The sequence below is a fragment of the Hoplias malabaricus genome, chromosome 14, assembly GCF_029633855.1.
Source record: "Hoplias malabaricus isolate fHopMal1 chromosome 14, fHopMal1.hap1, whole genome shotgun sequence".
Lineage (NCBI taxonomy): Eukaryota > Metazoa > Chordata > Actinopteri > Characiformes > Erythrinidae > Hoplias > Hoplias malabaricus.
Window position 1 is genome coordinate 11,680,978 of NC_089813.1, and position 27,620 is coordinate 11,708,597.

The 27,620-nt window shown below is 38.3% G+C and overlaps 3 protein-coding genes across 4 annotated transcripts; all 3 read right to left on the bottom strand.

The window, feature by feature from the left end:
- Positions 1–4,755: 4,755 nt before the first annotated feature.
- Positions 4,756–8,821, bottom strand: LOC136665722 (cytosolic sulfotransferase 3-like). The gene is made up of 8 exons (XM_066643419.1): positions 8,446–8,821; positions 7,434–7,566; positions 7,005–7,133; positions 6,763–6,863; positions 5,884–6,010; positions 5,648–5,745; positions 5,308–5,482; positions 4,756–5,121 (listed from the first exon to the last, which is right to left on the bottom strand). The coding sequence occupies exons 1-8, from the start codon at positions 8,467–8,469 to the stop codon at positions 5,009–5,011; spliced, it is 900 nt and encodes a 299-aa protein (XP_066499516.1). The 5' UTR covers positions 8,470–8,821; the 3' UTR covers positions 4,756–5,008.
- Positions 8,822–9,961: 1,140 nt separating this feature from the next.
- On the bottom strand, positions 9,962–18,486 carry LOC136665721 (cytosolic sulfotransferase 3-like). 2 transcript variants are annotated; one of them, XM_066643418.1, is made up of 8 exons: positions 18,336–18,486; positions 14,295–14,430; positions 13,833–13,961; positions 13,650–13,750; positions 12,729–12,855; positions 12,276–12,373; positions 11,939–12,113; positions 9,962–10,891 (listed from the first exon to the last, which is right to left on the bottom strand). In XM_066643418.1, the coding sequence occupies exons 2-8, from the start codon at positions 14,428–14,430 to the stop codon at positions 10,779–10,781; spliced, it is 879 nt and encodes a 292-aa protein (XP_066499515.1). In that variant the 5' UTR covers positions 18,336–18,486; the 3' UTR covers positions 9,962–10,778. The 2 variants fall into 2 exon arrangements, with proteins under 2 accessions (XP_066499515.1, XP_066499514.1); XM_066643417.1 differs by lacking the exon at positions 18,336–18,486 and adding an exon at positions 16,295–17,017.
- Positions 18,487–19,300: 814 nt separating this feature from the next.
- Positions 19,301–26,886, bottom strand: LOC136665829 (cytosolic sulfotransferase 3-like). Its single transcript, XM_066643628.1, has 9 exons — positions 26,751–26,886; positions 26,356–26,549; positions 24,883–25,015; positions 23,486–23,614; positions 23,055–23,155; positions 21,702–21,828; positions 20,586–20,683; positions 20,268–20,442; positions 19,301–19,585 (listed from the first exon to the last, which is right to left on the bottom strand). The coding sequence occupies exons 2-9, from the start codon at positions 26,377–26,379 to the stop codon at positions 19,473–19,475; spliced, it is 900 nt and encodes a 299-aa protein (XP_066499725.1). The 5' UTR covers positions 26,380–26,549; positions 26,751–26,886; the 3' UTR covers positions 19,301–19,472.
- Between the last annotated feature and the right edge of the window lie 734 nt (positions 26,887–27,620).

The following is a 27,620-nucleotide window of genomic DNA, read 5'->3' on the forward strand; positions in this document are numbered from 1 at the left end:
AAACTTTTAGAAACCTAGGCTGTCTGGTTCACTGTGATGTCCTGCTTTGCGTAAAATGCCCTGCACAAAATAGGTATCCTAGTTATTTTCTTTCTTCTAACAAATTTCCATAACTAACGCATTACTCTGCATTGCTCTGTTGAGCATTGTTTGCAAGTTTAAGAGAATGTCAGTGAGTTCTTTGGGACATTGTGTTAGATCATTGTGTATTTTGTAGTACAGCTCTATGCCTGGTGACCATGTAATAACATGTAATAATACTGTACCTTGTAAACACTGAGTACATTATATGGAGTACATTTTCAGCATCATGTGATTTACAGACTTGTTTGTGGTTGGCTTAATATGTGAAATTCTTGCAATAAATGAAGAGAATAACCATTTAACTGAGACCACATGTACTGAGAATGATAATGTTTGCTTACATATAGGCTACTACTCACTTCCTAACAAGAGACATAAAAGTCAATATGGGTTCATCAGCACAGCTCAGTGCTGGGGTGCTATATATTCTTTGCCTGGCATTAGGTTCATGTTTCTCTACTCCAGAGAATCCAATTCTATTGTCAGTATTTCTCTACAGGGATTAGAGAGGCAGTGTGTGCACATCTGCACATCTGTGTTATTAACAGTTGCAACTTAATGTAGAATATATTCATTACAAATTTGTCCTCAAATATTTGTAAATATGGTGTATTTCTGAAATAAATTAAACTGAATAAATGAACTATATTAAAATAAATTGATAGCCCTTCGGGCGGCACGGTGGTGCAGCAGGTAGAGTTGCAGTCACACAGCTCCAGGTTGTGGGTTTGAGCCACACTCCATGTGACTGTCTGTGAGGAGGAGTTGAATTGTATAAGCAGTTTCAGACAATGAATGAATGAATGATAGTCCTTCTACAAATTCACATGCACAATCCAGGTAAGAAGAAAGGGAGGCTTTCTGACAGTCTAAGCCAATGTTATCCAATTCTGATCCTATTCTACCTGTTCAAACAAACTTGATTCAACTAATTTTGTGAGTAGGATGTTCCAGGACCTGGTTCTGATGCCATAAGTATATGTGTCAAAGCATATGTGATCATCTGAACACAAAGAGTAATACATAATGCTCTACAACAAGGACATACTTCTATAAAGAATCATTTAAAACCATGCAAAGGAACTAAATGAAGTACAGTGAACTTCTCTGAATGTCTGTTTATATTCTTAATTTTAAGTTGAGCCAGACTTCCTGAAAGATTGCACCACTATCTTGGAATTCATTAAACCATAACTACATTACAGTGAATTTCCATCTTATTAAGTTCACCTAACTTGTAGCTACAGGCACTGACTAGACTGTCATATACACCCACTATGACTGAGTGCTCATGGTAGGTTTGCTGAATATTATGATTATTTGCAAATTATTAGCAAAATTTCTCCCATGTCCATTAATGGAAAGGAGCTGCTTTAAATATTTATTTGAATAGTGGGCCTTAAGTGTTACTTAAGGGTTTACACATTTAAACTGATTATAATCCAATACTGTGCTGAGTACAAAACAAATAATACAGTCCTATAATTCTGTAATCACATTAAAATAATGATTGTAGACATGAGAGACCTAATGGATTTCATAAATCTGCAGTTCACCCCATAATCAGATTACCAAAAATATATCATTAAAATATCAGGAGTGCTGTGTATTTCGTTTTCACTGAAACGTAATATTTTAAACTACAAGTAGTAGAGGGTACCTAGTTCTGTTGGAGATAAACTATGCCCTTTTTCAAATCACAAAGGCTGCATTATCTACATTCGCCTTCCCACAAAACATCTACATCCCCCACTTGCTGGTTTCCGCCCACTTGCTGCGTACGCCCCTCCCACTTGCTGGTTTCCGCCCACTTGCTGCGTACGCCCCTCCCACTTGCGGGCCTCCGGCCTGCAGAGATATGTACTTGAGTGAAGCTGATGATTGGAGCAGCTTTATTTTTGAACAGTCGCCTTAATGAAGGCTGAAAGAAGACCCACCTTCTCAGACTCGCTGCCAAAACACCTTAACCCCTTCGGACCCAACGTCCATTGCAATGGACATGACATATTTCTGCTTCTAAACCAATAAATACTCTGTAATTGAGTGATGTCAGTAATGCAGATTACTGATTGGATCCTGATTAACCAATCACAATTATTTCATGACTTTGACCACACCCTGAGAGAGTAACAGACATCGATGAAAACTAGCATGGCAGAGCAACTGCAGAGAGGGAGGAGTAAGGGCCCTTTTTTAATCAAAAATATAAATTTATGCTCATGCAGGCCAAACAATTTTGCTGTCAGCATAATTGTAAATGTTGCCAGTGATAATATTTGAAGTTGTTTTGAACATATATCATATCATTAAGTTACAGGATTTTTTCAAAGTCCGATGTCCATTGCAATGGACATCAGGAGTTGGGCGAGTTTAGCTAACACTCATATGTTTAGTGTCAGTGTATAAAGAAACAAAATACCTGTAAGCGTTCCATAAGTAAAGTATGGTATCACAGTTTATTTATTCACGATTACACATTTTTAAATATATATTTTTGGTACGTGATGCAGAGTATAAAGTTGAATACTTCCTTGAACGTCTCGTAAATGAAGAGTTATCAGAAATTGACTCCTTGAATTCAGGAGATGAGGAGGATAGGACCAGGCCTGAGATAGGTGGTAAGGTGGTTTCTTTGTATGTGGTTTTCATCAGTGTAATGCCTTATATGTAAGATCTAAATGGAATACATAACAGTTCAAGAGTGAGAATACATAAAATGAGTTAAAATGTTATTGTTTTTTTATTAGATTTAGAGAGGGACAGTGGAGAGGTTACATGCATGCCAGAAGAACTTGATGTGGCAGATGAGATTGAGATAGAGGAGACAGAGAGTGCAGGGACAGAGGAGGATAGGAGGAGGACAGGAGGATATGACAGAGGATATGCCAAGAGTTTCCATGTACTGGGAAGCTGGGATGGATATTGGTATTTTTCAAAACACCATGCCCCGTGACAGATTCTTCCAGCTCTGGTCACACTTGCATTTGGTCAACAGTTTGGAGAAGCCAGCTGAGAACAATGATGTGTTTTTCAAGGTACGTCCTCTCTATGATGCCATACGCCGTAGATGCTTGGAGCTTCCACTAGAGGAGAACCTTTGCATTGATGAACAAATGGTACCATTTCACGGAACTCTGTCTGTCAAGCAATTCATCAAAGGTAAGCCACACCCATGGGGGGTGAAAATATATTTCCTGTGTGGGAAAAGTGGCATGGCCTATGACTTCCTGCTGCACCAAGGCACTACAATGGAGCTATCACAACAGCACAGAAAGCAGCTGGGACTTGGAGCTGGAGTGGTGTACCATCTTAGCCAGTGAATCACAGAGGCCAACCACAAATTGTATTTTGACAACTACTTCACAACGTACAATCTTATGGAGCTGCTGGCTGAGAGGAAAATTCATGCCGCTGGGACAGCAAGGGTCTCTTGCTTTGCCAGGCCTCCTCTACAGTCTGACAAAGAGATGACCAAAAAGCCTCGAGGAAGCTGTGATGAAGTTGTAACCTGTGATGGTAAGGTGGCACTGGTCAAATGGTATGAAAACAGACCAGTTCTCATGGCCTCCAACTTCGTTGGTGTTGGCAGAATGGATGAAGTGCAGCGGTGGGACAAAAAGAAGGCCAAGTTTGTGATGGTGTTCCGTCCAGGGGTGATGCCCTCACTGCTGTTCCCTATCCATGCTGTGATATGCCTATCAAGTTCATGTGCATGTTCAGAACTGTACACAGACTCAAACACTTGCAAACATCCAGTTCCAGATGTTAAGGTCATACCTGATTGACTACTATGTGGAAAAACTCAGCTATACGTTTCTTACGTTTTTATGACATTTTACGCCCATTGTGTTGTGGTGTCCATTGGAATGGACATGAAAAAATACTGTTATAAACATGAGTTAGCAAAAATATGTTTTTTCCATTGTTTTTATGTTAGAGAGGAATCAGAATCAGTTTGAAAAAATTTTTTTGGCCCAGCAGAAAAAATGCGGGTCTGAAGGGGTTAATCTCGGTGGCACATTTTCAAAATAAAAGTTTGTGAATAAAAGCATATTTTGGTTCCAGGCAAGCTACATTTTTCTGGTCTCCTTATAATATAAGGTTCTTTTATTATGTTTAAGGGCTATTCATGAATCCATTGTGAGTGGGTGCTTTTTACTGAGTAAACTTTATAGGCAAAACAGAAAGTCATTAATAAAAACAGGCTCATTAATAAAGAAATGCTAATTTCTCCAGACTCTTTGTGCCTCACCTGCAATACCTTCAGATCCCCACACTACGAGAAACGATGTACTATGTTGTGTAATATAAATGGACTGGTTACATGAATACAGAGAACAAAAACCTAAAGATTTGTGAAATCACTACCAGAGTTCAAAGTAAAAAGCAATAAATAAATTAAAAAATATATAAATAACAGCTCTGTCAAGGCTGTGTGCATTGTCATGGTAACATAAATAATATTTTTGTTCACCAGTGATAGAGGGCTGTCACACAGGTTCCTTAGAATAATAGAACCATACCCAATGTTCTCAGAGTATGTGGATAATTTCTGAAGAGTGTTCTATCTGCTTTGTGTTTTCCATTTAAACATTGCTGAATGCTCTGCATTAGTAATAATAAAAAATTAAAATTGAAAACGAGTGAAACTGTGTTTATTGGTCAGGTTAAGGTTTAATTTAATAGATTTAGCAGTGAGCCTCACATACATGCAGCCATAACCAGACTCAACAATAAAATAAAATAAAATCTGTATATCAGGGGCTTTAACATTTGCACAGAAAAATGAGATATTATTTCTTCCGTTATGTTAAATTAATAGCATTTATGTATTAAAATATACAAAATGATATTCTTTACAGAACTGGACCACAGCTGGCCAAACATTACCACTGCTGTGTGCATTTTTAGGATATATAATGCCTTAAATCTCTGTTCGAAACTGGAGAGGGATGTGCTTCATCTTCTGTTTGTAGTGTTTATCAAACATCTCATTCTGAGCCACAGTGAAGTGAGTCTTCCAGTCCCCAACTTTACCTTCAGAATAAAATAAACAGAGAAACATACAGCTGAAATTAACAAATACTTATAATTACTTCACATCACAGAGGTTGGAGAGGTGGGAGTCATTTGCTCAAAAAGTCTGGGAACTTTTGCAATAGTATCAGTGGATTCTTTATATGCTCAAGAAGTCAGTCAGTGTACCCATAGGGAATGGCTAACCTTTGCGCAGGAAAGGTGAAATTTTAAAGTCCATTGTAGGCATTGTAGAGTAGTTGGTCATGTTGTTCTGCTTCATGGCATTGAAGTGGGCACTTTTTATAATTCTTTCCCTCTCTTCTATTGGTGGGGATAAACCAAGAAAAGAGCACAAATGTTCCACCTCTCGCCCAATGTCCTGGAAAAGCACAGACACAATGAGCAAAAATTAAATCCAAGATCGACTGTAACCAACATTAAGCTAAATCATTGCTATGAAAAACTGGCTAAACATTCACTACATTGCCATCCCAGCCATTCAAGTGTTATCAAACTTATAAAATGTCTACTGTAATTACCTTACCTCTATCATGTCCTCATAAAACATGTAGTGAATATTTGAATATATCTGCTTCTTCTCCCAGAATCCATGTACATGATCATACCAAGGACCAAACACGACTAAAAAACAAAACATGGAAGATACTGCATTAAAAATTACAAATATTAAAATGGCATTGTATTGATGTTTGTTAAATCACTCTTCTGTGAACACTGATCAGTTTATATGTCTTTGGATGTAATAAGTGCCGCACTCACGCTTTCCATTCATGAACTTTTGTAGATAAGTGTTCCAGTCTCCTGGTTCAGGTGCTATGAAGTTCATCCGACTAAAGTGATAATAAGACACAGCGCTGTCTTTAGCATTGCGAGCTACATAGACAATCTGATGAGAGAAAACATCAAAGAGACAGATAAGATGAAGTTGACAGAATATAGAGGGCTGTATTTTAGATTCTTTTTAATGTTTATAATATTTATATGGTAATGTTTAAGGAGTGAGATTTTTAGATCATTTTGCTCCATTTAATAATATTTGTTGAGATGTAGGCAGTATTTTTTATAGCAGGTGGTAAACAAAAAGACAATGTATATGAAACTGATGACAAAACAAAATTCTACTTGAACTTTGCTTGCAAATTGCACTCTTTTTTCAGTTTATTCATTCATTCATTCATTGTCTGTAACCACTTATCCAGTTCAGGGTCGGGGTGGGTCCGGAGCCTACCCGGATTCACTGAGTGCAAGGCAGGAACACCTGAGTCTGAGTCGCCAATCTGCCTACCAACAGGAGGAAACCAACATGGACACGGGGAGAACACACCAAACTCCTCACAGACAGTCACCCGGAGCAGGACTTGAACCCACACCCCCCTAGGTCCCTGGAACTGTGTGATTGCAACGCTACCTGCTGCGCCACCGTGTCACCCCTGTTACAAGTTGATGTATAATAAAGGCTTGTTGCACATCAACTGTAAGATATATATAGACAAGACTATCCTTTTGTCCCCTAGAGACATAGTGAACCTTATTCTACATAAGCAAGAATAAGCAGCTTGTACAGGAACAGACAACAATTTTCATATTTTCACTGTGAATAAAAAAAATAATCCTACAGAGAAGAACCCCATATTTTACCTTGCAGTTCTGTTCCCAAAATGACTTGGGCACCAGTTGAACAGGCAGATGACATTTGATGAGGCGAGGAGTGGTGGTCAGACCGTTTGTCCGGTCCACCCCTGGCATAGGACAGAAAAACTCAAACTTTAAGTCAAAGCAGAGCTTATTGTGACTAACGACACCCCCTCCGCATTTCAAATTATTACATTTCCCTGTGTTGGTATAATGTATGTTGTAACAGGGGACAGAGGTTCTCTGACCTGAAGGCATCCCAGGATATGCTGCTTCAAGGAAAGGTATTCGCTCGTAAATTGGCAGTGAGGCCTGGCGCTCTGGCGCTGTGTTGCCAAAGTAGAGGAGGTCCAAAATATAGGAGACCCAGGTAGTCCCTTTTTGAGAACAGCCAAAAAAAAACAGAAGAAATGTGTGACCAAATAAGCATTGGCTTTATGTGCTTTGTGTGCATTGGCTTTTATTGGCTAACTACATACACATGAATGCATATATCACATATAGTCATTGTCCTATTAACTGAGGAACTTCTTTGCACAGTTAAAAGCACATTTCATATCCCAATCTAATAAGTTCATTCGTTTTGTCTTTTAAAGGAAATGCAAATTTATCAGATTTTATACATTTTCCATTAAGGTAATGCTGTGCAAACGTTCCCCTTAACAAAGCCCACACACCTGCTTTAGGATAAGTGTTAATGAGGATGTCATCTGGTCTTGCTTGGAAATTCTTAATATTGTCCCAGTTGTCAGTGAAGTAATGGTTCAAATAGATGCCTTCAAATTCAATCGCCTCTCCTCTAGCGAAAGCCTGCATGTGTAATATGACAAAAAAAAAAAAGTTATATACAAGTACAAATCAAAATAACCCTATACATCTAATACAGCATGCTAAAGATTAAGGGTGGGTATATTGCCCTATAATAAGATCATGATTTTAGGGTATTTCTGCAATAACGATATCCTTGGCCATATAAGAAAACAATTAAATATACTTTCATTAATTTCCTACCTGGAATCATTGGGTGCAAGGCGGGAATACACCCTGGAGGGGGCGCCAGTCCTTCACAGGGCAACACAGACACACACACACTTATTCACTCACACCTACGGACACTTTTGAGTCGCCAATCCACCTACCGACGTGTGTTTTTGTACCGTGGGAGGAGACCCACGCGGACACAGGGAGAACACACCAAACTCCTCACAGACAGTCACCCGGAGCGGGAATCGAACCCACAACCTCTAGGCCCCTGGAGCTGTGTGACTGCGACACTACTTTTGTTTTCATACAAATTTAACAATTTCAAATATTCAAAAGGACCAACTAATAAACGTGTGTAAACATCTGCTTATTTTGTAAACAAATGTAACTTACCAAGGTTCTGACATTGTATATATATATATATATAGAATATTCCTATTTTATAAACAAACCACCTCCTGAAGTCACTAGTCTTTTGGAGCAAATTCTTTGAACGCAGAGCAAATTTCTGTGTCTAAATGACTCACGTAAAGAATGTATGCCATATTACCTGTACCTGCATGACATCATTTATTACATAAACACGTCAGAATATCACGATAAGCAAGATATTGTTTTTTTTTTATCGTTTTAAAACAATACGATATGGCACATCCCTTCTAAAGGTAAATATCAGAAGTTCAGAATATGCTGCAGTTCACTCACCGCAGATACATTACGACCTTCCATGATAAAATAAGTAGTTGGAACAAACTTGACACCCTTCCTGTTGTTGCACCTCTCCCTTTTCTTGTAATGGTTGTTCCTCGGTATCTGGGGTGTTTATTTTCTCTCGCACCACTCGTCACAGGTGGTTAGTTTTTCATGGTTAGTCTTTGCCCTGTCTTTATTTTGTTCTCTGCAGGCACTGAACTTGTAAACAGGCAGTAAAGTAGATTACGTTAGTTTAATATTCGACATTTATTTGAGATTCAGAAGTCTGCTTATGGTAAAAGGAAAAACGACATAAAATAACAGCCTCCGTCGTTTACTAAACTGCACTAAACTAAGGAGAAGCAAGAAAAACAGCCGCTGTTTTCGCCTTTTCCCCTGACTAATGTGTTAGGGGCCGTCGTACAATTACCTGAAGAAATGTTTAGCCTTTCAGCGTCTAGACACACGCTAACACTGAACACACAACCTCCACACAGCACGATCGATTACTTTTAGCCACTTTTATGATAATACTTATTATATGGTTTAATATTATATAACAGAAAATGCAGATATTTGCACCTTACATAATGCAATGCTTGGTGATTTTTTCAATAATTTTATTGGATCTAATAATGTCAAACCAACTTAGAAAAATACAGATATAATTGCTTATATATTACAAGGCTTATTTTGGGTAATAGTGACGTTATTATTTTATAATGATGTAAATAACCAATTACATTTATTAAATTCCCTCGTTATTGGACTGAATGAAGTAAAACCAAATAAAAACATGTACAGATATTTATTCCTTACATACTGTTTGTTTTCTTGATTCCTTTCTTTTCTCTCGATGATTTTATCTGGCTGTTGCAGTGATATGAAAGCAAACAAGGCTTCCTTCCTTCCTTTCTTTTACTTAAACACTTCCTCAGACTGTCTGTATATTGTCTCAGCCTATTTCAGGTGCCAGTGTCTAACTAAACTTTTCCAAATGAATTATGCTGCCTTGGTTGCCTTAGTGTTATGGTTAACTATGGTTATCATCTCGATAATCATCTCGACCTAGCAGCTGCATTCTCTGCAGAAGACTGTGTTTTGATACCATCCCTAACAAGCATATAACATTTAGAGTCCTTGGGAAAGAACTTCTAACATTTTTCAATATCACTGATGTGGTTATATTATTATTCTGTACCAATTAGTCATTCATTGTCTGCAACCGCTTATCCAGTTCAGGGTCGCGGTGGGTCCGGAGGACACCCGGAATTACTGGGTGCAAGTGTCCTTCTGCTGTGTCCTTTGCAGGGCGACACACATTCATTCACACACTCACAGCTATGCACACTTTTTGAGTCGCCAATCCACATACCAACGTGTTTTTGGCTCGTGTGAGGAAACAGGAGCACCCGGAGGAAACCCATGCGAACACACCACCCTGGAGCTACCTGCTGTGCCATAGTGCTGCCCCTTGTGGTTTCACATAGGAAGTCATCTTGTCCAGTGTGGATAAAACAAGCTCCAGTTTTATTCCGACAAGTTGCCATTTACAAATATGCTGTAATTTTACAGTATATACAACTACTATTCTTCCCTAATATCAGATTGCTAAATCTAATAAATTTGAATGAGAAATTCCATCATGATTATACATTTTATGTATAGCATGATATCTGAGTTAGCCACGCCCACTGACGGATGATGGATAATGTTGACAGATTTAATTATTTCATAGTGCAAGGTGCTTTAAATAAATATTTAAACAGTTAGATAGTTAATTAAAATATTATATAATACAATTAAACATATATTTTAAATGCATATTTAAATAACAATTACATAAATCACATACAATTATTTAAGCTATTTCAATTGGTAATTATTTAATTAAATATTAATGAATTAATTCTCATTTTAAATAAGTTCATTATTCATTTAATTATATATTATCACAAAAAAACCCTCCATAACCTCCATGTTGGTGTATCCGATAACACCAACAAAATCAAGAAAAATGCAATGCAGAACATATCCTTCATTTTTCCTAAATTGCATTTATTCAGTATATATTTTGAATGGTCTTGTATTTATTTTGGTTAATGGTTTATGTAGATATTCAAATGACCACTTCTTTTTTATTAGCATTCTTTTAAAACTTACTTAAACCTTTATTCTGATGGGTCCTTTACTGTGCCTTTATTGTGTTATAAAGTAGTCCAGAGTGTATATCTCATTGTAACTTTAATACAGAAGGCAGGAGCTAGGTTGCTGTCAACTGACCACAGGGGTGAAGGGTTAGGGTACAAACATAAAGGAAACTTGGTTTTCAGGATATGGACCATTTAAATTTCTGTTCGAAATTGGAGTGTGGTGTTCTTCATCTTCTGTTTGTAGTGTTCATCAAATGTCTCATTCTGAGCCACAGTGAAGTGATTCTTCCAGTCCCCAACTTTCCCTTCAGACATAAATATGGAGAGAAATACACAAATGAAGGTAAAATAAAGCTTGATTATTACTGGGAGTAGAGTTTGTCAGTTTATCAGTAATTATAAAATATTTAAATATAAAAATTATAAATATTTTATTTGTGTGTGTGTGAGAGAGAGAGTAACTATATACAGATCATTAATAAGTGGTTATAATTTAGTTATTTTATGATAAAAAGTAACCCTAACCCTAACCACTTTTTAATGATCCATAAAACAGAGTACAACCTAAAATGTGTGCACAAGTCCATTGTCCCAGTCTGACCCTGGATTTGCTTCATTTACTGCATTAGAGGCAAGTACTTTTCATCCTTAATATTTAAGTCCTCATGTTGACAGATGTAAAACCAAGGATGTGACATTAAATGCACAATAAATCATTAATTTCAAATCTGGTTCACATTATTAAACACCCTGAAACTAATTTCCAAACCTGACAAAATAGCTCTGATGTGTAAGATCGCATAATGTTTGTTTTTTAATTTTCAAGGATTTTATTATCTTTTAAACATCCAGTCCTTGAAATAAATAATAAAAATGATAATATAATACATTTTAAAATTACACCCAGTGCACCCAGTGGTTCCGGGTAGGCTCCGGACCCACCACGACCCTGAACTGGATAACTGATTACAGACAATAAATGAATGAATAAAATTATAATTATTGATGTATTGTTCTGACTGCATCCATTTTTGAAATTCTGCAGTTGATCAAAGTTTATATTTTAAATTTAGTAACAATGTATTAAGTTGTTGGCTAGCACTTCCTTCCTCCGAGATCTGTGAAGCCAGCCACTGCTTTTAATGCAACATGAAAAACTCAGCACAAATGGACGTGAACAATAACTGCCAATACTGTCATTTCAGTTAGAGGACCACACTGACCATCATTGCACTGAGCTTCAGAGATCAAAGCAAATGCTGCACTCGAACTGAAAGTGAGCATTATTCTTTCCCTTGTAAGTGCCAGCAGTGTCCCTGTCAGTGTTAAATAAGGATCCATGGCCTATTAACCTTTGCGCATAAAGGGTGAAATCTTGAAGTCCATAACTGGGACTGTAGAATAGTTGGTCATCTTATTCTTTTTCATAGCATCAAAGTGAACACTTTTGGCAATTCTTTCTCTCTCCTCAGCTGATGTAGATAAACCAAGAAAAGTGCACAAACGGTCCACCTCACGTCCAGTGTCCTAGGCAAGCAGAAGAGAGGGGGGGGGGGGGTTTGGGGAGTCATATTCAGATGCACAGTCATCAGCATCATGCTCAAATCTGGTTACATATGGCAGTATATTCTCATATATATATATATATATATATATATATATATATATATATATATATATATTCCATACCTCCACAATATCTTCAAAGAACATGTAGTGGATATTTGAGTATGTCATCTTTCTCTCCCAGTATCCACTCACATGATCATACCATGGACCAAAGACGGCTAAAAAATTAAAAAAACATCATGTACCCAGCCCCCACAATATGTTTTTTAAAGGTCAAAAATATCCATGGGTAATCAACAGTTTCTGTGGTATATGAAACATATTTTGACCGACTTAAACAAAAGAAACAGGCAAGCAGTCTCCAAAGTAGCATATAAACCCACTTCCTAATATCAAATATGAAAAAAACTTTGTTTAAAACTTCACATCACTTTCTATACTTTCTGTAATACTAGATATACAGTATTTTGTGTAGCTGCTGACTCGTTGGTGAATGAATTCTTCACCAGTGAATATTATAAAACCACTCTGCTTCTGGGCAGATACCAGTAGATATATGATCTACTCACTTACTCTTTCCATTCATGAAGAGATTAAAAAAATTGTTCCAGTCTCCTGGATCAGGCTGTGCCATGTTCATTCGATCAAAGTGAAAATAAGAGACAGCGTTGTCTTTGGCATTGCGAGCTACATAGACGACCTGGAGAAAGAAAGATTATGAGACTGGAACAAAAAATATTTAAGGATTAATGTCAAGAATATTTACACTTATCTTGTATCTACATGCACTAGCAATTTTATCAAGTGAAACTATTATAAAGCTAAAACAGGTTACTGCACACCTGTAAAGTAAACATATGGTCAATGCACTTGATAAAATGGCTACTTATGTCACGCCCTCCTGTCATGCCTGTTTTCCTTGCCATGTGCTCTCTCTGCACATGGCTCTGTCTGTTGTTGTCCTTGTCTCCGCCCATGTCCCGCCTTTGTTCCGCCTCCTTGTTCGCTGTCCTCCTGTCTCAGGTGTCTCGTTTACATGTAGTATTTAAGTTCCCGTGTGTTACTTCCTGTTATCGGTCATTTGTTGTTTCACCTTGTGTGTTCCTAAGTCACGTTGTGTTGTTTCTTCCCATTCCACGTCATGTCGTTTTGTTTATAATCCTAGTCTTGTTGTTTCCACTGTTGCCTGTCTTTGTTTTGTTATATCTTTTGTTAAATTAAACTCACTGTGTTTTAGCAAGTGCGCCCGCCTCCGCTAGTCCGCCCCGTGATTCCTGACAACTTACATGAATCCCTTTACTCTTCAATGAATCTTAATTAATCTGAACTATATTCCAAACTGTACATCAAAAGAGGCTCTGAGCGAACATCTTCGGTAGGAACCTTTGTACAGAATGTTGGTTCCATGTTTAAGAACCAAAAACAGACGTGACATTCATTTGGAAAAAGCATTTGAATCCATAAACAAGAAATGCTTAACATGAGATACTGTACCCTGCAGTTCTGTTCCCAGAAGGACTTGGGCACTAACTGAACAGGAAGATGAGTTTTGATGAGGCGTGGAGTGGTAGGCAACTTGTCTGCTTGCTCCGCTCCTGGCAAAAGACAAATAACTTCTGATGAAATGTGTCACAGTTTACATGTTGTCTGTTGAAAGAGAGGAAAAGGATCACTGACCTGGAGGCAACCCAGGGAAGGCCCCCTCAATGAAGGGTACTCTCATATAGATTGGCAGTGTGGTCTGACGCTCTGGTTCTATATTGCCAAAGTAGAGCAGGTCCATAATAAAAGACACCCAGGTGGTCCCTGATGTAGAAGTCAGAAATGCAGAAAAATTAACTTGCCCTGACAAGGAATTAGTTGTGATTGCAAGGTTGGGTTATCTGAAACAGAGTGTGACTTGACCTAGAAGTGTCTAGGGTGCAGTATATACACATTTGCAAAATGGGCTTGGATTAATCATTGACACAGGGCAAAAACAGGTCTGTCCCGGCTTTATGACACATTCTTGGAAAACATTATGGCGAACTCTGACATTTTATCAGTGACATCTGTTGGAATGAGTACTTAAACCTTCTCACATTATTGGCCACTTTAGCATTCCCAGTGTAAGATCTTTAAAAAATAAGTTACACAGACCTGCTTTAGGATAAGTAGCAATGAGGATGTCATCTGGTCTTGCCTGGAAGTTCTGAATATTCTTCCAGTTGTCCGTAAAATAATGGATCATAGAGATGCCTTCAAAATCAAACAGTTCTGGTCGACTATTGGACATCTTTCATGGAAAAATACAGGTTGTATATATGAGCAGAACATCTCAATATATGTTTAATCATATATCATACATCTGTAATTCATGTATCATACATACATATGCTCAAAAAATAAAGGGAACACTAAAATAAAACATCCTACATCTCAATGAATGAAATATTCCAGTTGAAAATCTATTCATTACATAGTGAAATGCGTTGAGAACAAAATAATATCCGAAAAATCTCTGGACTCTCTGTCACATGTGCTCAGTGTGAACCTGCTCTCATCTGTGAAGAGCACAGGGCACCAGTGGCGAATCTGCCAATCTTGTTGTTCTCAGGCAAATACCCATCACCCTGCACGGTGTTGGGCTGTAAGAACAAACCCCACTTATGGATGTTGGGCCCTCATACCACCCTCACGACAGTTTGCGCAGAAACATGGATATTAGTGGCCTGCTGGAGGTTATATTGCAGGGTCCTGCTGCTGGGTTGTTGCCCTCCTACAGCCCCCTCCACGTCTACTGGCGTACTGGCCTGTCTCCTGGTATCTCCTCCATGCTCTGGACACTGTATTGACAGACACAGCCAACCTTCTTGCCACAGCTCACAATAATGAGCCATTCTAGATGAGCTGCACTACCTGAGAAACAACCGCCTCATGTTACCTCTAGCAGTGAGAGCACTGACAAAATGCAAAAGTGACCAAAACATTAGCCAGAAAGGATGAGAACAGAGAAATGGTTTGTGGTCACCACCTGCAGAACCACTCCTTTATAGAGGTTGTCTTGCTAATTGCCTCTTTTCTACCTGTTGTCTGTTCCATTTGCACAACAGCAGGTGAAACTGATTCACAATCAGTGTTGCTTCCTAACTGGCAGGTTGTTTTCACATACGTGTGATTGACTTGGAGTTACATTGTGTTGTTTAAGAGTTCCCTTTATATTTCTGAGCAGTGTATACACACACACACAGGGTGAGTCAAAAGTCACAGGACACTCTTTTATCCGAATACCCCAGAAAGTAATGGATGAGGGGGACCTATCTTTTAGGCTTTGCCCAGAACATGGCCGCCATGTGTCTTGCAACTTTTGACTCACTCTGTATATATATAATCACTGTAAACATAGTAACTTTATAGGAGAAGGAACAAAGCTTAATTTTCTACGAATGTTCATTCATTCATTTTCTTTCAGTTGAGGGTCGCGGTGAGTCCGAATCCTACCCAGGATCATTGGGCGCAAGGTGGAAACACACCCTGGAGGGGGCGCCAGTCCTTCACAGGGTGACACATTCACTCACACCTATGACACTTTTGAGTCACCAATCCACCTACCAACGTGTGTTTTTGAACCGTGAGAGGAAACCGGAGCACCTAGAGGAAACCCACGCAGACACAGGGAGAACACACCAAACTCCTCACAGACCGGAGCAGGTCTGTGAGCTCACAACCTCCAGGTCCCTGGAGCTGTGTGAGTGCAACACTACCTGCTGCGCCAGTTAATATAAATGTATTTTATTCCAAGTAATTCTAAGTCAACAGAAATGGAGATATGTTTTTATCTGGAGAGTTATTTGGGATAATTATATCCCATACAAACAGGAAATCTTTAAGCAACTTTGATATGGCCCTGATATGAATGGAATGAACAACACACCACATGAACTCCTCACAAACAGTCACCCAGAGGGGGGCTCTGTATATATATGTATTCTAATATATGTATTCCATATATATCAGTGTTGATTGCATGTATATTGGACAGTGAGGATATATATCAATGTTTATTCAATATATCAGAGTTCATTTCAAATATACAAAGGTTTACATTAGATATATTTTTTGTGTGTGCAATCTAAATCCAAGATTTGGAGTTGACTTACCAAATGTAAATCCAATTCTTCCATGTTGACTTGTACTGTACAAAATATCCTTGTTTGTCGCTCTCCTTGTTGCTCTACTCTCCTGCTTTAGTTTTCAGTTGTAAAGCTGCAGCTTATCTGTCTTGGTTTTATCACATGTATTTTTTCTCCACCTCTTTTTTTCATTCTCAGTCATCATTGTAGTCATGAACGCATTGTGTACCCACCCCCCAAAGGTCACTTCCACCAGTACAAACAACACATATCCAAACGTCAGCAGCATAATTTCTGTGTAGAAATACGCCACCAGGCCAATAAAAGTCCCTCATTCAAATACTGTCCATTTGTCCATCAGCTTCACTTACCATATAGGTTCACATTGTAACTTAACAATAACTATATTCCATCTGTTGATCTGCATAATTTGTCATCCCCCTTTTACCCTGTTCTTTAATGGTCAGGACTCACACGGCCAAAACAAATCAGGTGGGTGTCTCTGCAAGAGATTCTTAATAATATATCCCTGACAACAAGGGATGGAAGAATACACATCAAATAAAATGACTGACACAAACTCTGCAGCAACAAGCTACAAGGTGGACCAACGAGGTAGGTGTGTCTAACAGAGTGGACAGTGAGTGAACACAGCATTTAACCTCTCCACCATGTGGTGTTTGTTCTCTTGGTCACTTTATATTTCAGAGGCAGCGGTTGCCTCTCTACATGCTACATTCACCTTCCTAATTCACTCTGCCAAAGAGTCTGCCAAATTCCTTGAGTTTAAATGTTTACAGCTCATTAAATCAACCTCCACCTAAAGTGGAACTCATTAGATATATTAAAAATTTGCTTTGCACTGAGTAAACCCCATTCAAGGTTTTATATATTTTTAATTAGTATAAGATACTAATAAATCTAGGCAAATATGTGTCAGCATAGTAGCTGTTTTGTAGCATGAGGAATTACAGCATATATGTATTTGCGAAATAATAAGAAAAAATTCTTATTGAATATACTTTATAATTTTTTTTTTAAATAAATAATACATAAACAAATAAAACTTGCAACGTTTGCCTTTATCTTGGACTTGGTACAATATATTTATGAGGTAAACTGTTGGATTTCTGAAAGTTTTTGTAGTGTTTGGGGTTTCAGTCGGCATGATATAGTTTATATATAAAAAAACTGGACAAGCAATGAGACAAAAAAAAGTAAATATTGTAAAAAAAATAATGATCTAAAAAATAACTAATTTGTAGCTTCTAATGAGTCCTGGAACGTTAGCATTTAGCATATTTCACTTAGCTTGAACCCACAGTGAATCAATAAATTAAAAAATGGAAAGATAAAAATGTCTCAGCCATAACGTGACCAACAAAAAACATAATCTAACGAATGAAAAATAGCTGCTTTGTATATGTGTTTAGAAAGTCTATTTGTGACGTTTTATTTTGTGGTACCGTTTGTTTTTTAGCCAGCATAATACAAAAGCGCCCCCTAGAGAGAGAGAGCTATAGTTTTTTTTTAATTTTAGAATTGGCTTTTGTTGTTTTATATTTTGGATCTTGATTTATTGGTTGATTTCTCTGCCCTTCGTTTGTGAAAATGTTTCCTTTCTTAATGAACTCCGTTATTTGGCTGGCATCCAGCAAATGAGCATTCACAAACGTGCCACTCACGCACCACGCATTTGCACCATACTTTTGGAAGAGCTCATCTCCTGCCAAGCACCAGCTCCGACCGAGAGAAATCTATATGACATGTTTTATTGTTTGGGCGCTGTTTGTACTTTAGTCATATATTTTTAAAAAGAAATGCCCATGACGGCTACAATTCAAACAGCAAACGTTTTGGCCCGGTTCTGCATGTCCACCTCCGACTCTCTTCTGAAGTACACCCCACCCCTACTATAGCGCTCCTACTCAGCAAAGCTAAACAATAGGCACTAACTGCTTCACGGCAGGGGTGCGGGGGATCTTTACCTTACGAAAAACATCCTTCGAGCTTTTAGTGATAATTAGGCTCGTGTAGTTTTGTTTTTAAATATTTTTAAAACCATTACCTTCGTACTTCCGCTCTACTTTTGTTGCCAGTATGTGACCCGGTGTAATCCTCCTGTCTTGCACTACTGTTGTACTTTATATCAGCTGATCTATTATTTGTGTTTCTGTAATACAGCCAGAGATGTCCAACCCTCCATTCGCACACACACACACACACGCTCTCTCTCTCTCTCTGCATTCCAGTAATAATGCACTTACATTAGAAACACCACTTAATTCACTCTTGGTCAAAGTCCAGGAAAGCTGTTTTGGTAATTTGAGAAGGAAGTGTGCAGTATGTTCAAAAATCAATTGTTGAGTTCTGCAAACTATGAAAGGACCCCCACATTAAAATAAAATATTGTGAAGTTATTCTCAAGGAAAACATCCCCAATGCCTTAATAGTGGCTGAGTTGCAACACTACACCTTCACTCTCAAGTAGTATGAGTGTTTCTGTTAATGTACCATTACCTCCACCTCCACCGCCCCTCTGCTGCTCATCTAAAGCTGTAAGACCCTGGCTGTCTGAATCTGCCCATTTGAGACTGTCCTTTGGAAACTGCAGGTTCAAAGCAGAAATGCTCAGTAATGATGTTGACTGCTTACACCAATCAGCCACAACATTATGACCACCTCCTTGTTTCTGCGCTCTCTGTCCATTCTCTCAGCTCCACTGATCTTACAGGAGGACTGTAGTTTTACATTTACAGACAGTATTCCCTCTGTTGCCTTGCATATGTTGCTTGCCACCATTCACCCTGTTCTTCAATGATCAGAATCACCACAATGTAGGTGTAGTTTGGGGGGTGGATCATTCTCAGCGCTGACACTGACATGGTGGTGGTGTGTTACTTGTGACGGTTACTTAGTCTCATTACTGCAGTGATTGTCTTCCCTTAAATAAAACCTTTTTCAGCCATTTATAGATGGTTCCTGAAGGCTGAAGAAAATGGAGATGACCTTGTTTTACTGATCAAAGCAAAATTGGCATTTATTTTACAGCTACAGTTGTGTGTCTATGTCAGATGTTAACGTAAGAATATTTAAAATCTAGAAAGGTAGAATAGGTTTGTCCAGATGATGTGTGAACAAAAATGGTGTGGAAAAATACATGGAATACAGTAATTTACAACTTGAACATTTGAAACATAATGCTTCAAATTTCTGTTCTGAACTGGAGTGTGGTGTTCTTCATCTTCCATTTGTAGTGTCTGTCAAACTTCTCATTCTGAGCCACAGTGAAATGATTCTTCCAGTCCCCAACTTTCCCTTCAAAGACAAAGAAGGCAGAGTATCAACCATTTGTTATCTAAATATCTTGTTCTTACTTCAAACCATGGGCTAATTTATGAATCGTAAGTATTTTCCTAATTGGTATATTTTATTACATTCCTTATACATTTATAACTTCCTAGCTATATGTATTATTTTTGCATTAGACATTTTTACAGCATTTAGATGAGTTTGAATGCTTCAGAAATAACTCTTTCATGCATTTTCGACTATTTATTAACTGAAAAGGGCCTAATCCTATTTCTTTTAGACATTTACATCTCAGTAGTGGTGCATGTGCTACGATGCATTCATGGTTTAATAAAGTATTGAACATGAGTCATTGCTTACAAACACAATATGACGAACTTGTAAAACAGTACATATATAAACACTGGATTTCCTAATCGTTATGGTGTCTGTGGAGTAATATTATTTAGACAAATTACTAACTAAATAATTTGAAGCACAGTTTTAAAATGTATTGCTGTATGAACTAAAAGAGAATTAGTTTAATTTAATAACAAGTAAAAAAGGAAAAAAAAAAAAGACACTGATGATGTGAACAACCAGGCTCTGTGTCACACATGAGTTGGTTTGCATTAGTCTGTTGGAATGTCTATACACATATTGAAGACTCAAGTCTACAGGCCCATACACGGATGCATTGCATAATAACCTTTCCTCATGAACGGTGAGATCTTGAAATCCATGACTGGGATTGTAGAGTAGTTGGTCATCTTGTTTTCCTTCATGGCATCGAAGTGAACACCTTTTGTAATTCTCTCTCTCTCTTCTTTTGCTTTAGATAAACCCAGGAAGGAGCACAAATGCTCAACCTCCCGTCCAGTGTCCTAAGCAAGGAGAAAAAGATCTTATATTTTAGAGATACAGTTAGTAACATCAAGATAAATCATGGCTACGTATGGTTAAAATTACGCAACTTCCACGATAATAACTGGCAGAGCTGATGAGATGTATACAGTAATCTCCTTACCTCCACCATATCCTCAAAAAACATGTAATGGATATTTGAGTAAGTCTGTTTCTTCTCCCACCAGCCACACACATGATCATACCAAGGACCAAAAATTTCTAAAAGGTAACATGAAAATTGCATGAATTATATTTATATTTTATATTAATTTACTTAAATACATTTACAGTTGGTCAAGTTAGGAACCACTGAAACACATTCTTTCTACCCAGCTGTACACAGTCTACTACACTTTTCTACTACAATCTACTAGCTAGGCTGATGCTAGCATGCAGCTACCAGTAAAAGGGAGCTCAACATTTAAGTCCTTTAAAAGCTTGCCAGTGTTAATTTTCAAGCCTCACGCCATGTCGCTTGGCTGCTTAACACGATTGGAATATAGCACTAATTTAAGTTTTATGTGAGCTAACAGATATGTATGATTGACTAGCACTGTACGCTACGCGCTAGATCTGGGCTAATTAATTAAAATTCATTAAGGTCCAGTTAGAGAAAATTTGGAACATAGGTCCGGAAAATAATGTATAACTTGCATTATGATCAAAATGTATATATAATTATAAATAACAAATTATCTAAATAAAATGCTTTTTCTCCATTATCTGTAACCCTTATCCAGTTCAGAGTCACGGTGGGTCCAGAGCCTACCTGGAATCATTGGGCGCAAGGCGGGAATACACCCTGGAAGGGGCATGCATTTTTTCTCATTTTCAAGTTAAATTTACAAATAAAACAATGATTTTGAAATAAATGCACATTTTAAATAAAGTCCCTATTACCTTTACTGCTGTTCCATTACTGCTGATTGGTTTTTATTGCTGGAGAGCGGGACTTTATCCATTAACAGAATCTGTCTCTATACTGAAAGACAGGCCGCCTATTCATGACCCTTGCTCTAGATACCAACAATTGCCCACTCTACTCACCCAGAATGAATGAGTGAGGGAAAGGACAGATGTGATTTCTTTGACTCTCAGCCATATATGGCTGGGGCGAGACTGGGGATCAAACATGTAATATTTACGTAATTACTGAAACAGCAGTAATATTACTTAATCACTGTATCACTGTTCAGTACAGATCTCAACAGTCTCAGCAGTCTTTAGTCTCACTCACTCTTTCCATCCATGAACATCTGTAGAAAATTGATCCAGTCTCCAGGATCAGGATGTATCAAGTTCATCTCTTCAAAGTGAAAATAAGACACAGCGGTGTCTTTGGCATTACGACCTACATAGACAACCTGGAGAGAGAGAGAGAGAAAATACGTTCTTTATATATATATATATATATATATATATACACACACACACACACACTCTTACAGCAAGCATTCAGGCATAGTTGCAACTTATGCAGAGAATAATTTTTTTTCTACACTCTGTGTAAGTTTTTCTGACCTATGCTTGCAAAGGCAATAAGTTACAGATGGTTTACAGGTGGTTATAAGATAACAGTTTGTTGCACAAGAATGTTGACTTATAAAAGCAAAGATTCTCTGCCCTTTTGGTACGTTAAGTACATCATTAGCATTTTTACTGGAGTTATAGAAGCACTTTAGTGTCCTGGATGGACTTCTCTTTGTGGTAAGGTCATTTCACTTTGTCATACACAACTGTCTCTGATTGAGTCTCTGTTGATATTACTAAGTACAAGTACGGTGGAACCTCTACCTCTAAAAAAGAAATAAAAAAAAGTTTTAAGTGGTTACATATCGCTACCTTGAAGATGTGACGACTGGCTGGAGGAGTAACACAGGCACTGGCTGTATGACGAGAAGTGGTTGTAGGTGGAATAACTGAGAGTAGGCGGGTGAATGTGGGGAAACGAAGCGTAGATACGGCTTAATTTAGCACGAATTTCGATGTCTGGGCGCGCTGGGAGACTCGCCCATTGGGGTCAGTGGCCATTTCCAGCCGCCGGCTCGGTGGAGGCTCGGGTTCGTTTCTAGAATCATGGTTCTTTGGTGGAGGCAAAAAATATTCAAATGCCCGGTTCGTATCTTGGAAAGTTCGTTAGTATAGGCGTTTGTTAGTAGAGGTTCCACTGTATTAAATTCTGTCGACAGAACATTAAATACATAGGATTGTTTAAGGGAGTGCTGCTGCCACACAGCTGCAGGATCTTTGGGTCCTGGGTTTGATCCTCACCGCAAGTCTGTGAAGGGTTTGATTTATTTTTTATCTTAGTGGGTTACTACTGGGTGCTCCTCTTTCCTCCCAGAATCCACAAACCTGTGTTGCTAGGTGAACTGAATGTGTACACAGGTGTGAGTGACTGGGTATGTGTTTCATGCCCTGTGTTAAAATGGCCCTCCTTAATTGTTATGCTGGAAATGAAATGCACAAACAGTAGTTTCTAAATTTTACACAGTACAACTCTATAAGGCTTTGTTCAAGAACCAATAGCTGACTTTGCATTTGCATTGGGAATCATATTTAACACCAGAAGATAATTGTAATACTGTACCCTGCAGTTCTGTTCCCAGAAGGACTTGGGCACTAACTGAACAGGAAGATGTGTTTTGATGAGGCGTGGAGTGGTGGTCAACTTCTCTACCATCTCCACCCCTGGTAGAAACAGGGAACATCTCCATGAAATTTGCAATTATTTGTTAAATGCATTATACCTGGTGCACAAAAGTATTTTCAATATTTATAATTTCATGAAGACAATTGGACAAAGCATAGTGGACAACACTTTGCCCTCCATAAAACAGGCTGGGGTCCAAGTCCCCACTCAGACAAGCACTCATTTTACACCATTATGAGGTCTAGGACAAGACTAATGCTGCAGTAGATTACAATGTTAGTAAGTCTGGATAAGAATGTCTGTAGTCTGTAATGTAAATATAACAGGCTTATGATGCCTGTTGTGAGAGAGGGAGCAGGGCAACTGACCTTCTAGCACCTTGGGGATGGTTATTTCAAGAAATGGTACTCGCTCGTAAATGGGCAGTGAGGTCTGGCGCTCTGGTGCTGTGTTACCAAAGTAGAGCAAGTCCAAAATATAGGACACCCATGTGGTCCCTGATGAATGAAAGATGGGGAAATTGACATAAAGCACTGGTAATCAATAGACATCTGACAATATATGATGTTTTTGATTAATACACTGGTATATTTGATCAGCTCCACTGACCCAACTGTATTCCAGCTGTTGCTCAGTATAAAGTTTTAGTCCCCTTTCACCCTGTTCTACAGTTGTCATAACTCCAGTAAGACCACAGCAGAGCAGGTATTGTTTAGATGGTGAAGGCATTGGACAGCAATGGAGTCAACTACATTTTAGACCAGAATCTCATGACACTTTATTACACATAATAAAGCAACATAGCAGCAGATACATCTGTGTAGTTTTTGTGTGTTTTTTGTTTTGGTTTTGTGTCTGCGTTGTTCTTTGTTTATATATTGCAGGATTAAGAACAGAAAACCAAATAACAAACGGTACAAACTCGGTAGAGAGGTCATTCCCGGTTTTTCTACTGCAGGATTAGTGACGGAAATCCAAATAATGAAAGGTACACAGACCCACTGCATGGTCAGTGTGTGTTTTTTTTTTTTTTGTTGTTGCACTGGTTCGAGTTGATCAGTAAAGTTTTAAACTCCTCAGAGTCACTGCTAAGCAGAATAGTCCACCAACCAAAAATACATAGAACTATGTCCTGTGACCATTTACAACAGCTAGAGGTAGACTAATACAAAGTGTGCAGCAACAGATGAGCTACTGTCTCTGATTTCACATTTACAAGATGGAGCAACTAGGTAGGTTTGTCTAATCGAGTGGACAGTGAGTGGGCACAGTGTTAAAAAAAAACTCCAGCCTCACTGCTGTGCCTGATCCGCTAGTACCAGAGCAACACACTAACACAGTGTCACTGCAGTGCTGAGAATTATCCATCATAAATAATACAGGCTCTGTGATGGTCCTCTGAGGTTCCTGACAACTGAAGGACAGGGTGACAAGAGAGTATGCAAAGCAAAATATGAGCTATGTGATGTAATTATAGAACCACAAAGTGCTCCTTTATGGTTGATGTAGCTGATGAATATTTGAGTACGTATAGAAACACACATTTTTAAGAGTGGTCCAGTATTTCAGCACACACAGGTGCATCATAGTATCATTAGGAATTTATGTTTGAAAATCCAAAAGTATTATATTGTTAATAATATTACGTCCACTCATTGTGGACGTAACATCGCTAGAGTCAATGGAAGTGGTCGGTTTCTCTGTCAGTTTATGAACCAAATGAGAAATAGTCATCGTTCTTCATCCACAGTCAAACCCAGCTCACCTGCTTTGGGATAAGTGGCGACAAGAATGTCATCTGGCCTCGCCTGGAAGTTCTGAACTTTCTCCCAGCTATTTGTGAAATAATGGTTCATGGTGATGCCTTCAAAATCAATCAGCTCTGGTCTACTAAACCCCTTCATTTTGTAGCATGAAAAAATGAGAGACACTGTTAATTCAGTCTACAGTACCTATGAATTCCTTTATTCATCTGTAAAAATTTAATCTTGATCAGGGTCAAAGTGAATCTGTGTACACCACGTATGAATTCCTTCATTCATCTGTAATAATTTCATCTTGATCAGGGTCAAAGTGAACCAAGGTGGGACTCCATTTATAAGCAGTACGTAAAAGTGCAGATCCTGTTGAAGGTGCACCTGTGTCAACTTCACAGAACAGCACTGAAATTAAAAGAGATGCTCTGAGTTTAAGGTCAGGCTTAAGGCTCAGTGCCAAGAGCCAGCCAGTGGAGTATTAATCTGCATTAAGCTAAGAAATTGAAGCATTCTTTTTTTTTCATGGATTGATTCAGTAACTTGCTGTTTACTGGTCTGCCAAAACATATGTTTGATAAACTGCATCTCATCCAGAATGCAGCCAAGATATTCACGGCAAGGCATAAGAGAAAACGGGAATATCACAGGAATTTTATCATAATTTTACAATGGTTTCCAGGACAAAAAAATTTAAAGTAGCATTTAAACCTTTTTCTCTTAAAACAGTCTATAAAACACGAATATATATATAAAAGTTATATTAAGTTAATATACAGGGGTTAGACAATGAAACTGAAACACCTGTCATTGGCCTGGTGGCCAATCTTCATTAACTGCACATTGCACCAGTAAGACCAGGGGTGGGCAATCTTATCCGCAAAGGGCCGGTGTGGCTGCTGGTTTTTGTTCCAACCAACCAGGAGGTCACATGATCATTTGTTTTACTCAAGCCAACTAATTAAAGGAGTGAAATCAGGTGTGCTTGAGCCTGAATGGACTTAAATCCAGCAGCCACACCGGCCCTTTGTGGATAAGATTGCCCACCCCTGAGTAAGACCATGTGCATCCAGTGGTTCAAACATTGTTTCCTGAAGGTGGTGCCGTGTATCAGGACGACAATGCACCAATACACACAGCAAGACTGGTGAAAGATTGGTTTGATGAACATGAAAGTGAAGTTGAACGTCTCCCATGGCCTGCACAATCACCAGATCTAAATATTATTGAGCCACTTTGGGGTGTTTTGGAGGAGCGAGTCAGGAAACGTTTTCCTCCACCAGCATCATGTAGTGACCTGACCACTATCCTGCAAGAAGAATGGCTTCAAATCCCTCTGACCACTGTGCAGGACTTGTATATGTCATTCCCAAGACGAACTGACGCTGTATTGGCCGCAAAAGGAGGCCCTACACCAAACTAATAAATTATTGTGGTCTAAAACCAGGTGTATATATATATAGGTTTGTGCTAAGTTTACTCACCGGTGGTAGGTCAATTTCTTCCATGCTGAGACCAGTGGTACAAAAGTGCCCTTCTTTTAACCACTTCTTTTTTACACTTGTTTATTTTACTGTTTTTCACTTGAAGTTCGGCTGTCCCTGTCTGTTTTTCTATTTCTTCCCCTCACCCCCATTCTTTCAGCGCACTTGCAGATATGGTCCTCCCTTTCTGGATCCTGTCCAAAAGACAGACAAACACACACACACACACTGCTTGTTCTGAATACTAAACTCCCCACAATCACAAAAACTTGACCTAACCTGGTTAATACAGTATGAGCCAAAGATCAGCTCGAGTCCAAGTGTGGGACGTGAGGGGTGTAAAGTAAAATATTGTGTCTGATGTTTTTTTAAGAATGCACTTATCATTGTCTTACCCAAGTAAAACACTTCTGCCCTATATGTACCTGCGTCTGCTTAAAACATTCTGAATAGTGAACAAAACCAGTGTAACAGAGCGCTGAAGTGTACTAGTCAATCTCAGCGTGACAAGGCACCGTGCAAAGATTGAGTGAACTTTGTTCTTTTGCTCTCGCCCATGCGCAGTCGAGAGTTTATTTAACCGAACAATACACCCTCCGAATCTCCTGAGTGCTGGAGTTCCTAGCTTGTTCTTATGCAACTTCCTGTTCTTTTGAGGACATTTCAGCTCTCATTTGCAGTTATTTTAACAACACCACATTTCACACACGAAGTAATTCTGTGTATATTTTATATAAATGAATGTAAATAAGGAACATTAGAAGAAAAATACAATAGGATTATTGTGTGAAGTAGTAAACACAATCTCTATTACAGGAATGAACATTCTGGTTAATAGTGTTTACAATTCCAAAAGGGGAATTTATACCCAGGATAGCTAATCTAATTATTTTGTCTTTTCCAGAATTGTATATAAGGAAAATAATCACAGAATATTGGTTATTTTTATTAATAAAACTTCCATAATATTGTTCATGTCCTTCACCATAGATGTTGAGTAGCACACATTCCACTATGTTGAGATATTATTTTTAACTCCACAATTAGTTGTTAAAAAATGTATATGTATAATTGTTCACAATTTAATCTCAGGTTAAGAGTAATCTGTGGGTTAATATAAACTACAATTTATCAATTTACGTGTGGGTTACAGAACTGAAATGGAGAAAAACCTCAGCCTGTCTCAGTGTCTTCTCCTGGAGCTCAATTATATGAATCAATTCTTGGCATAATAGGGCACAAACTCAGGATTACCAAATCATATC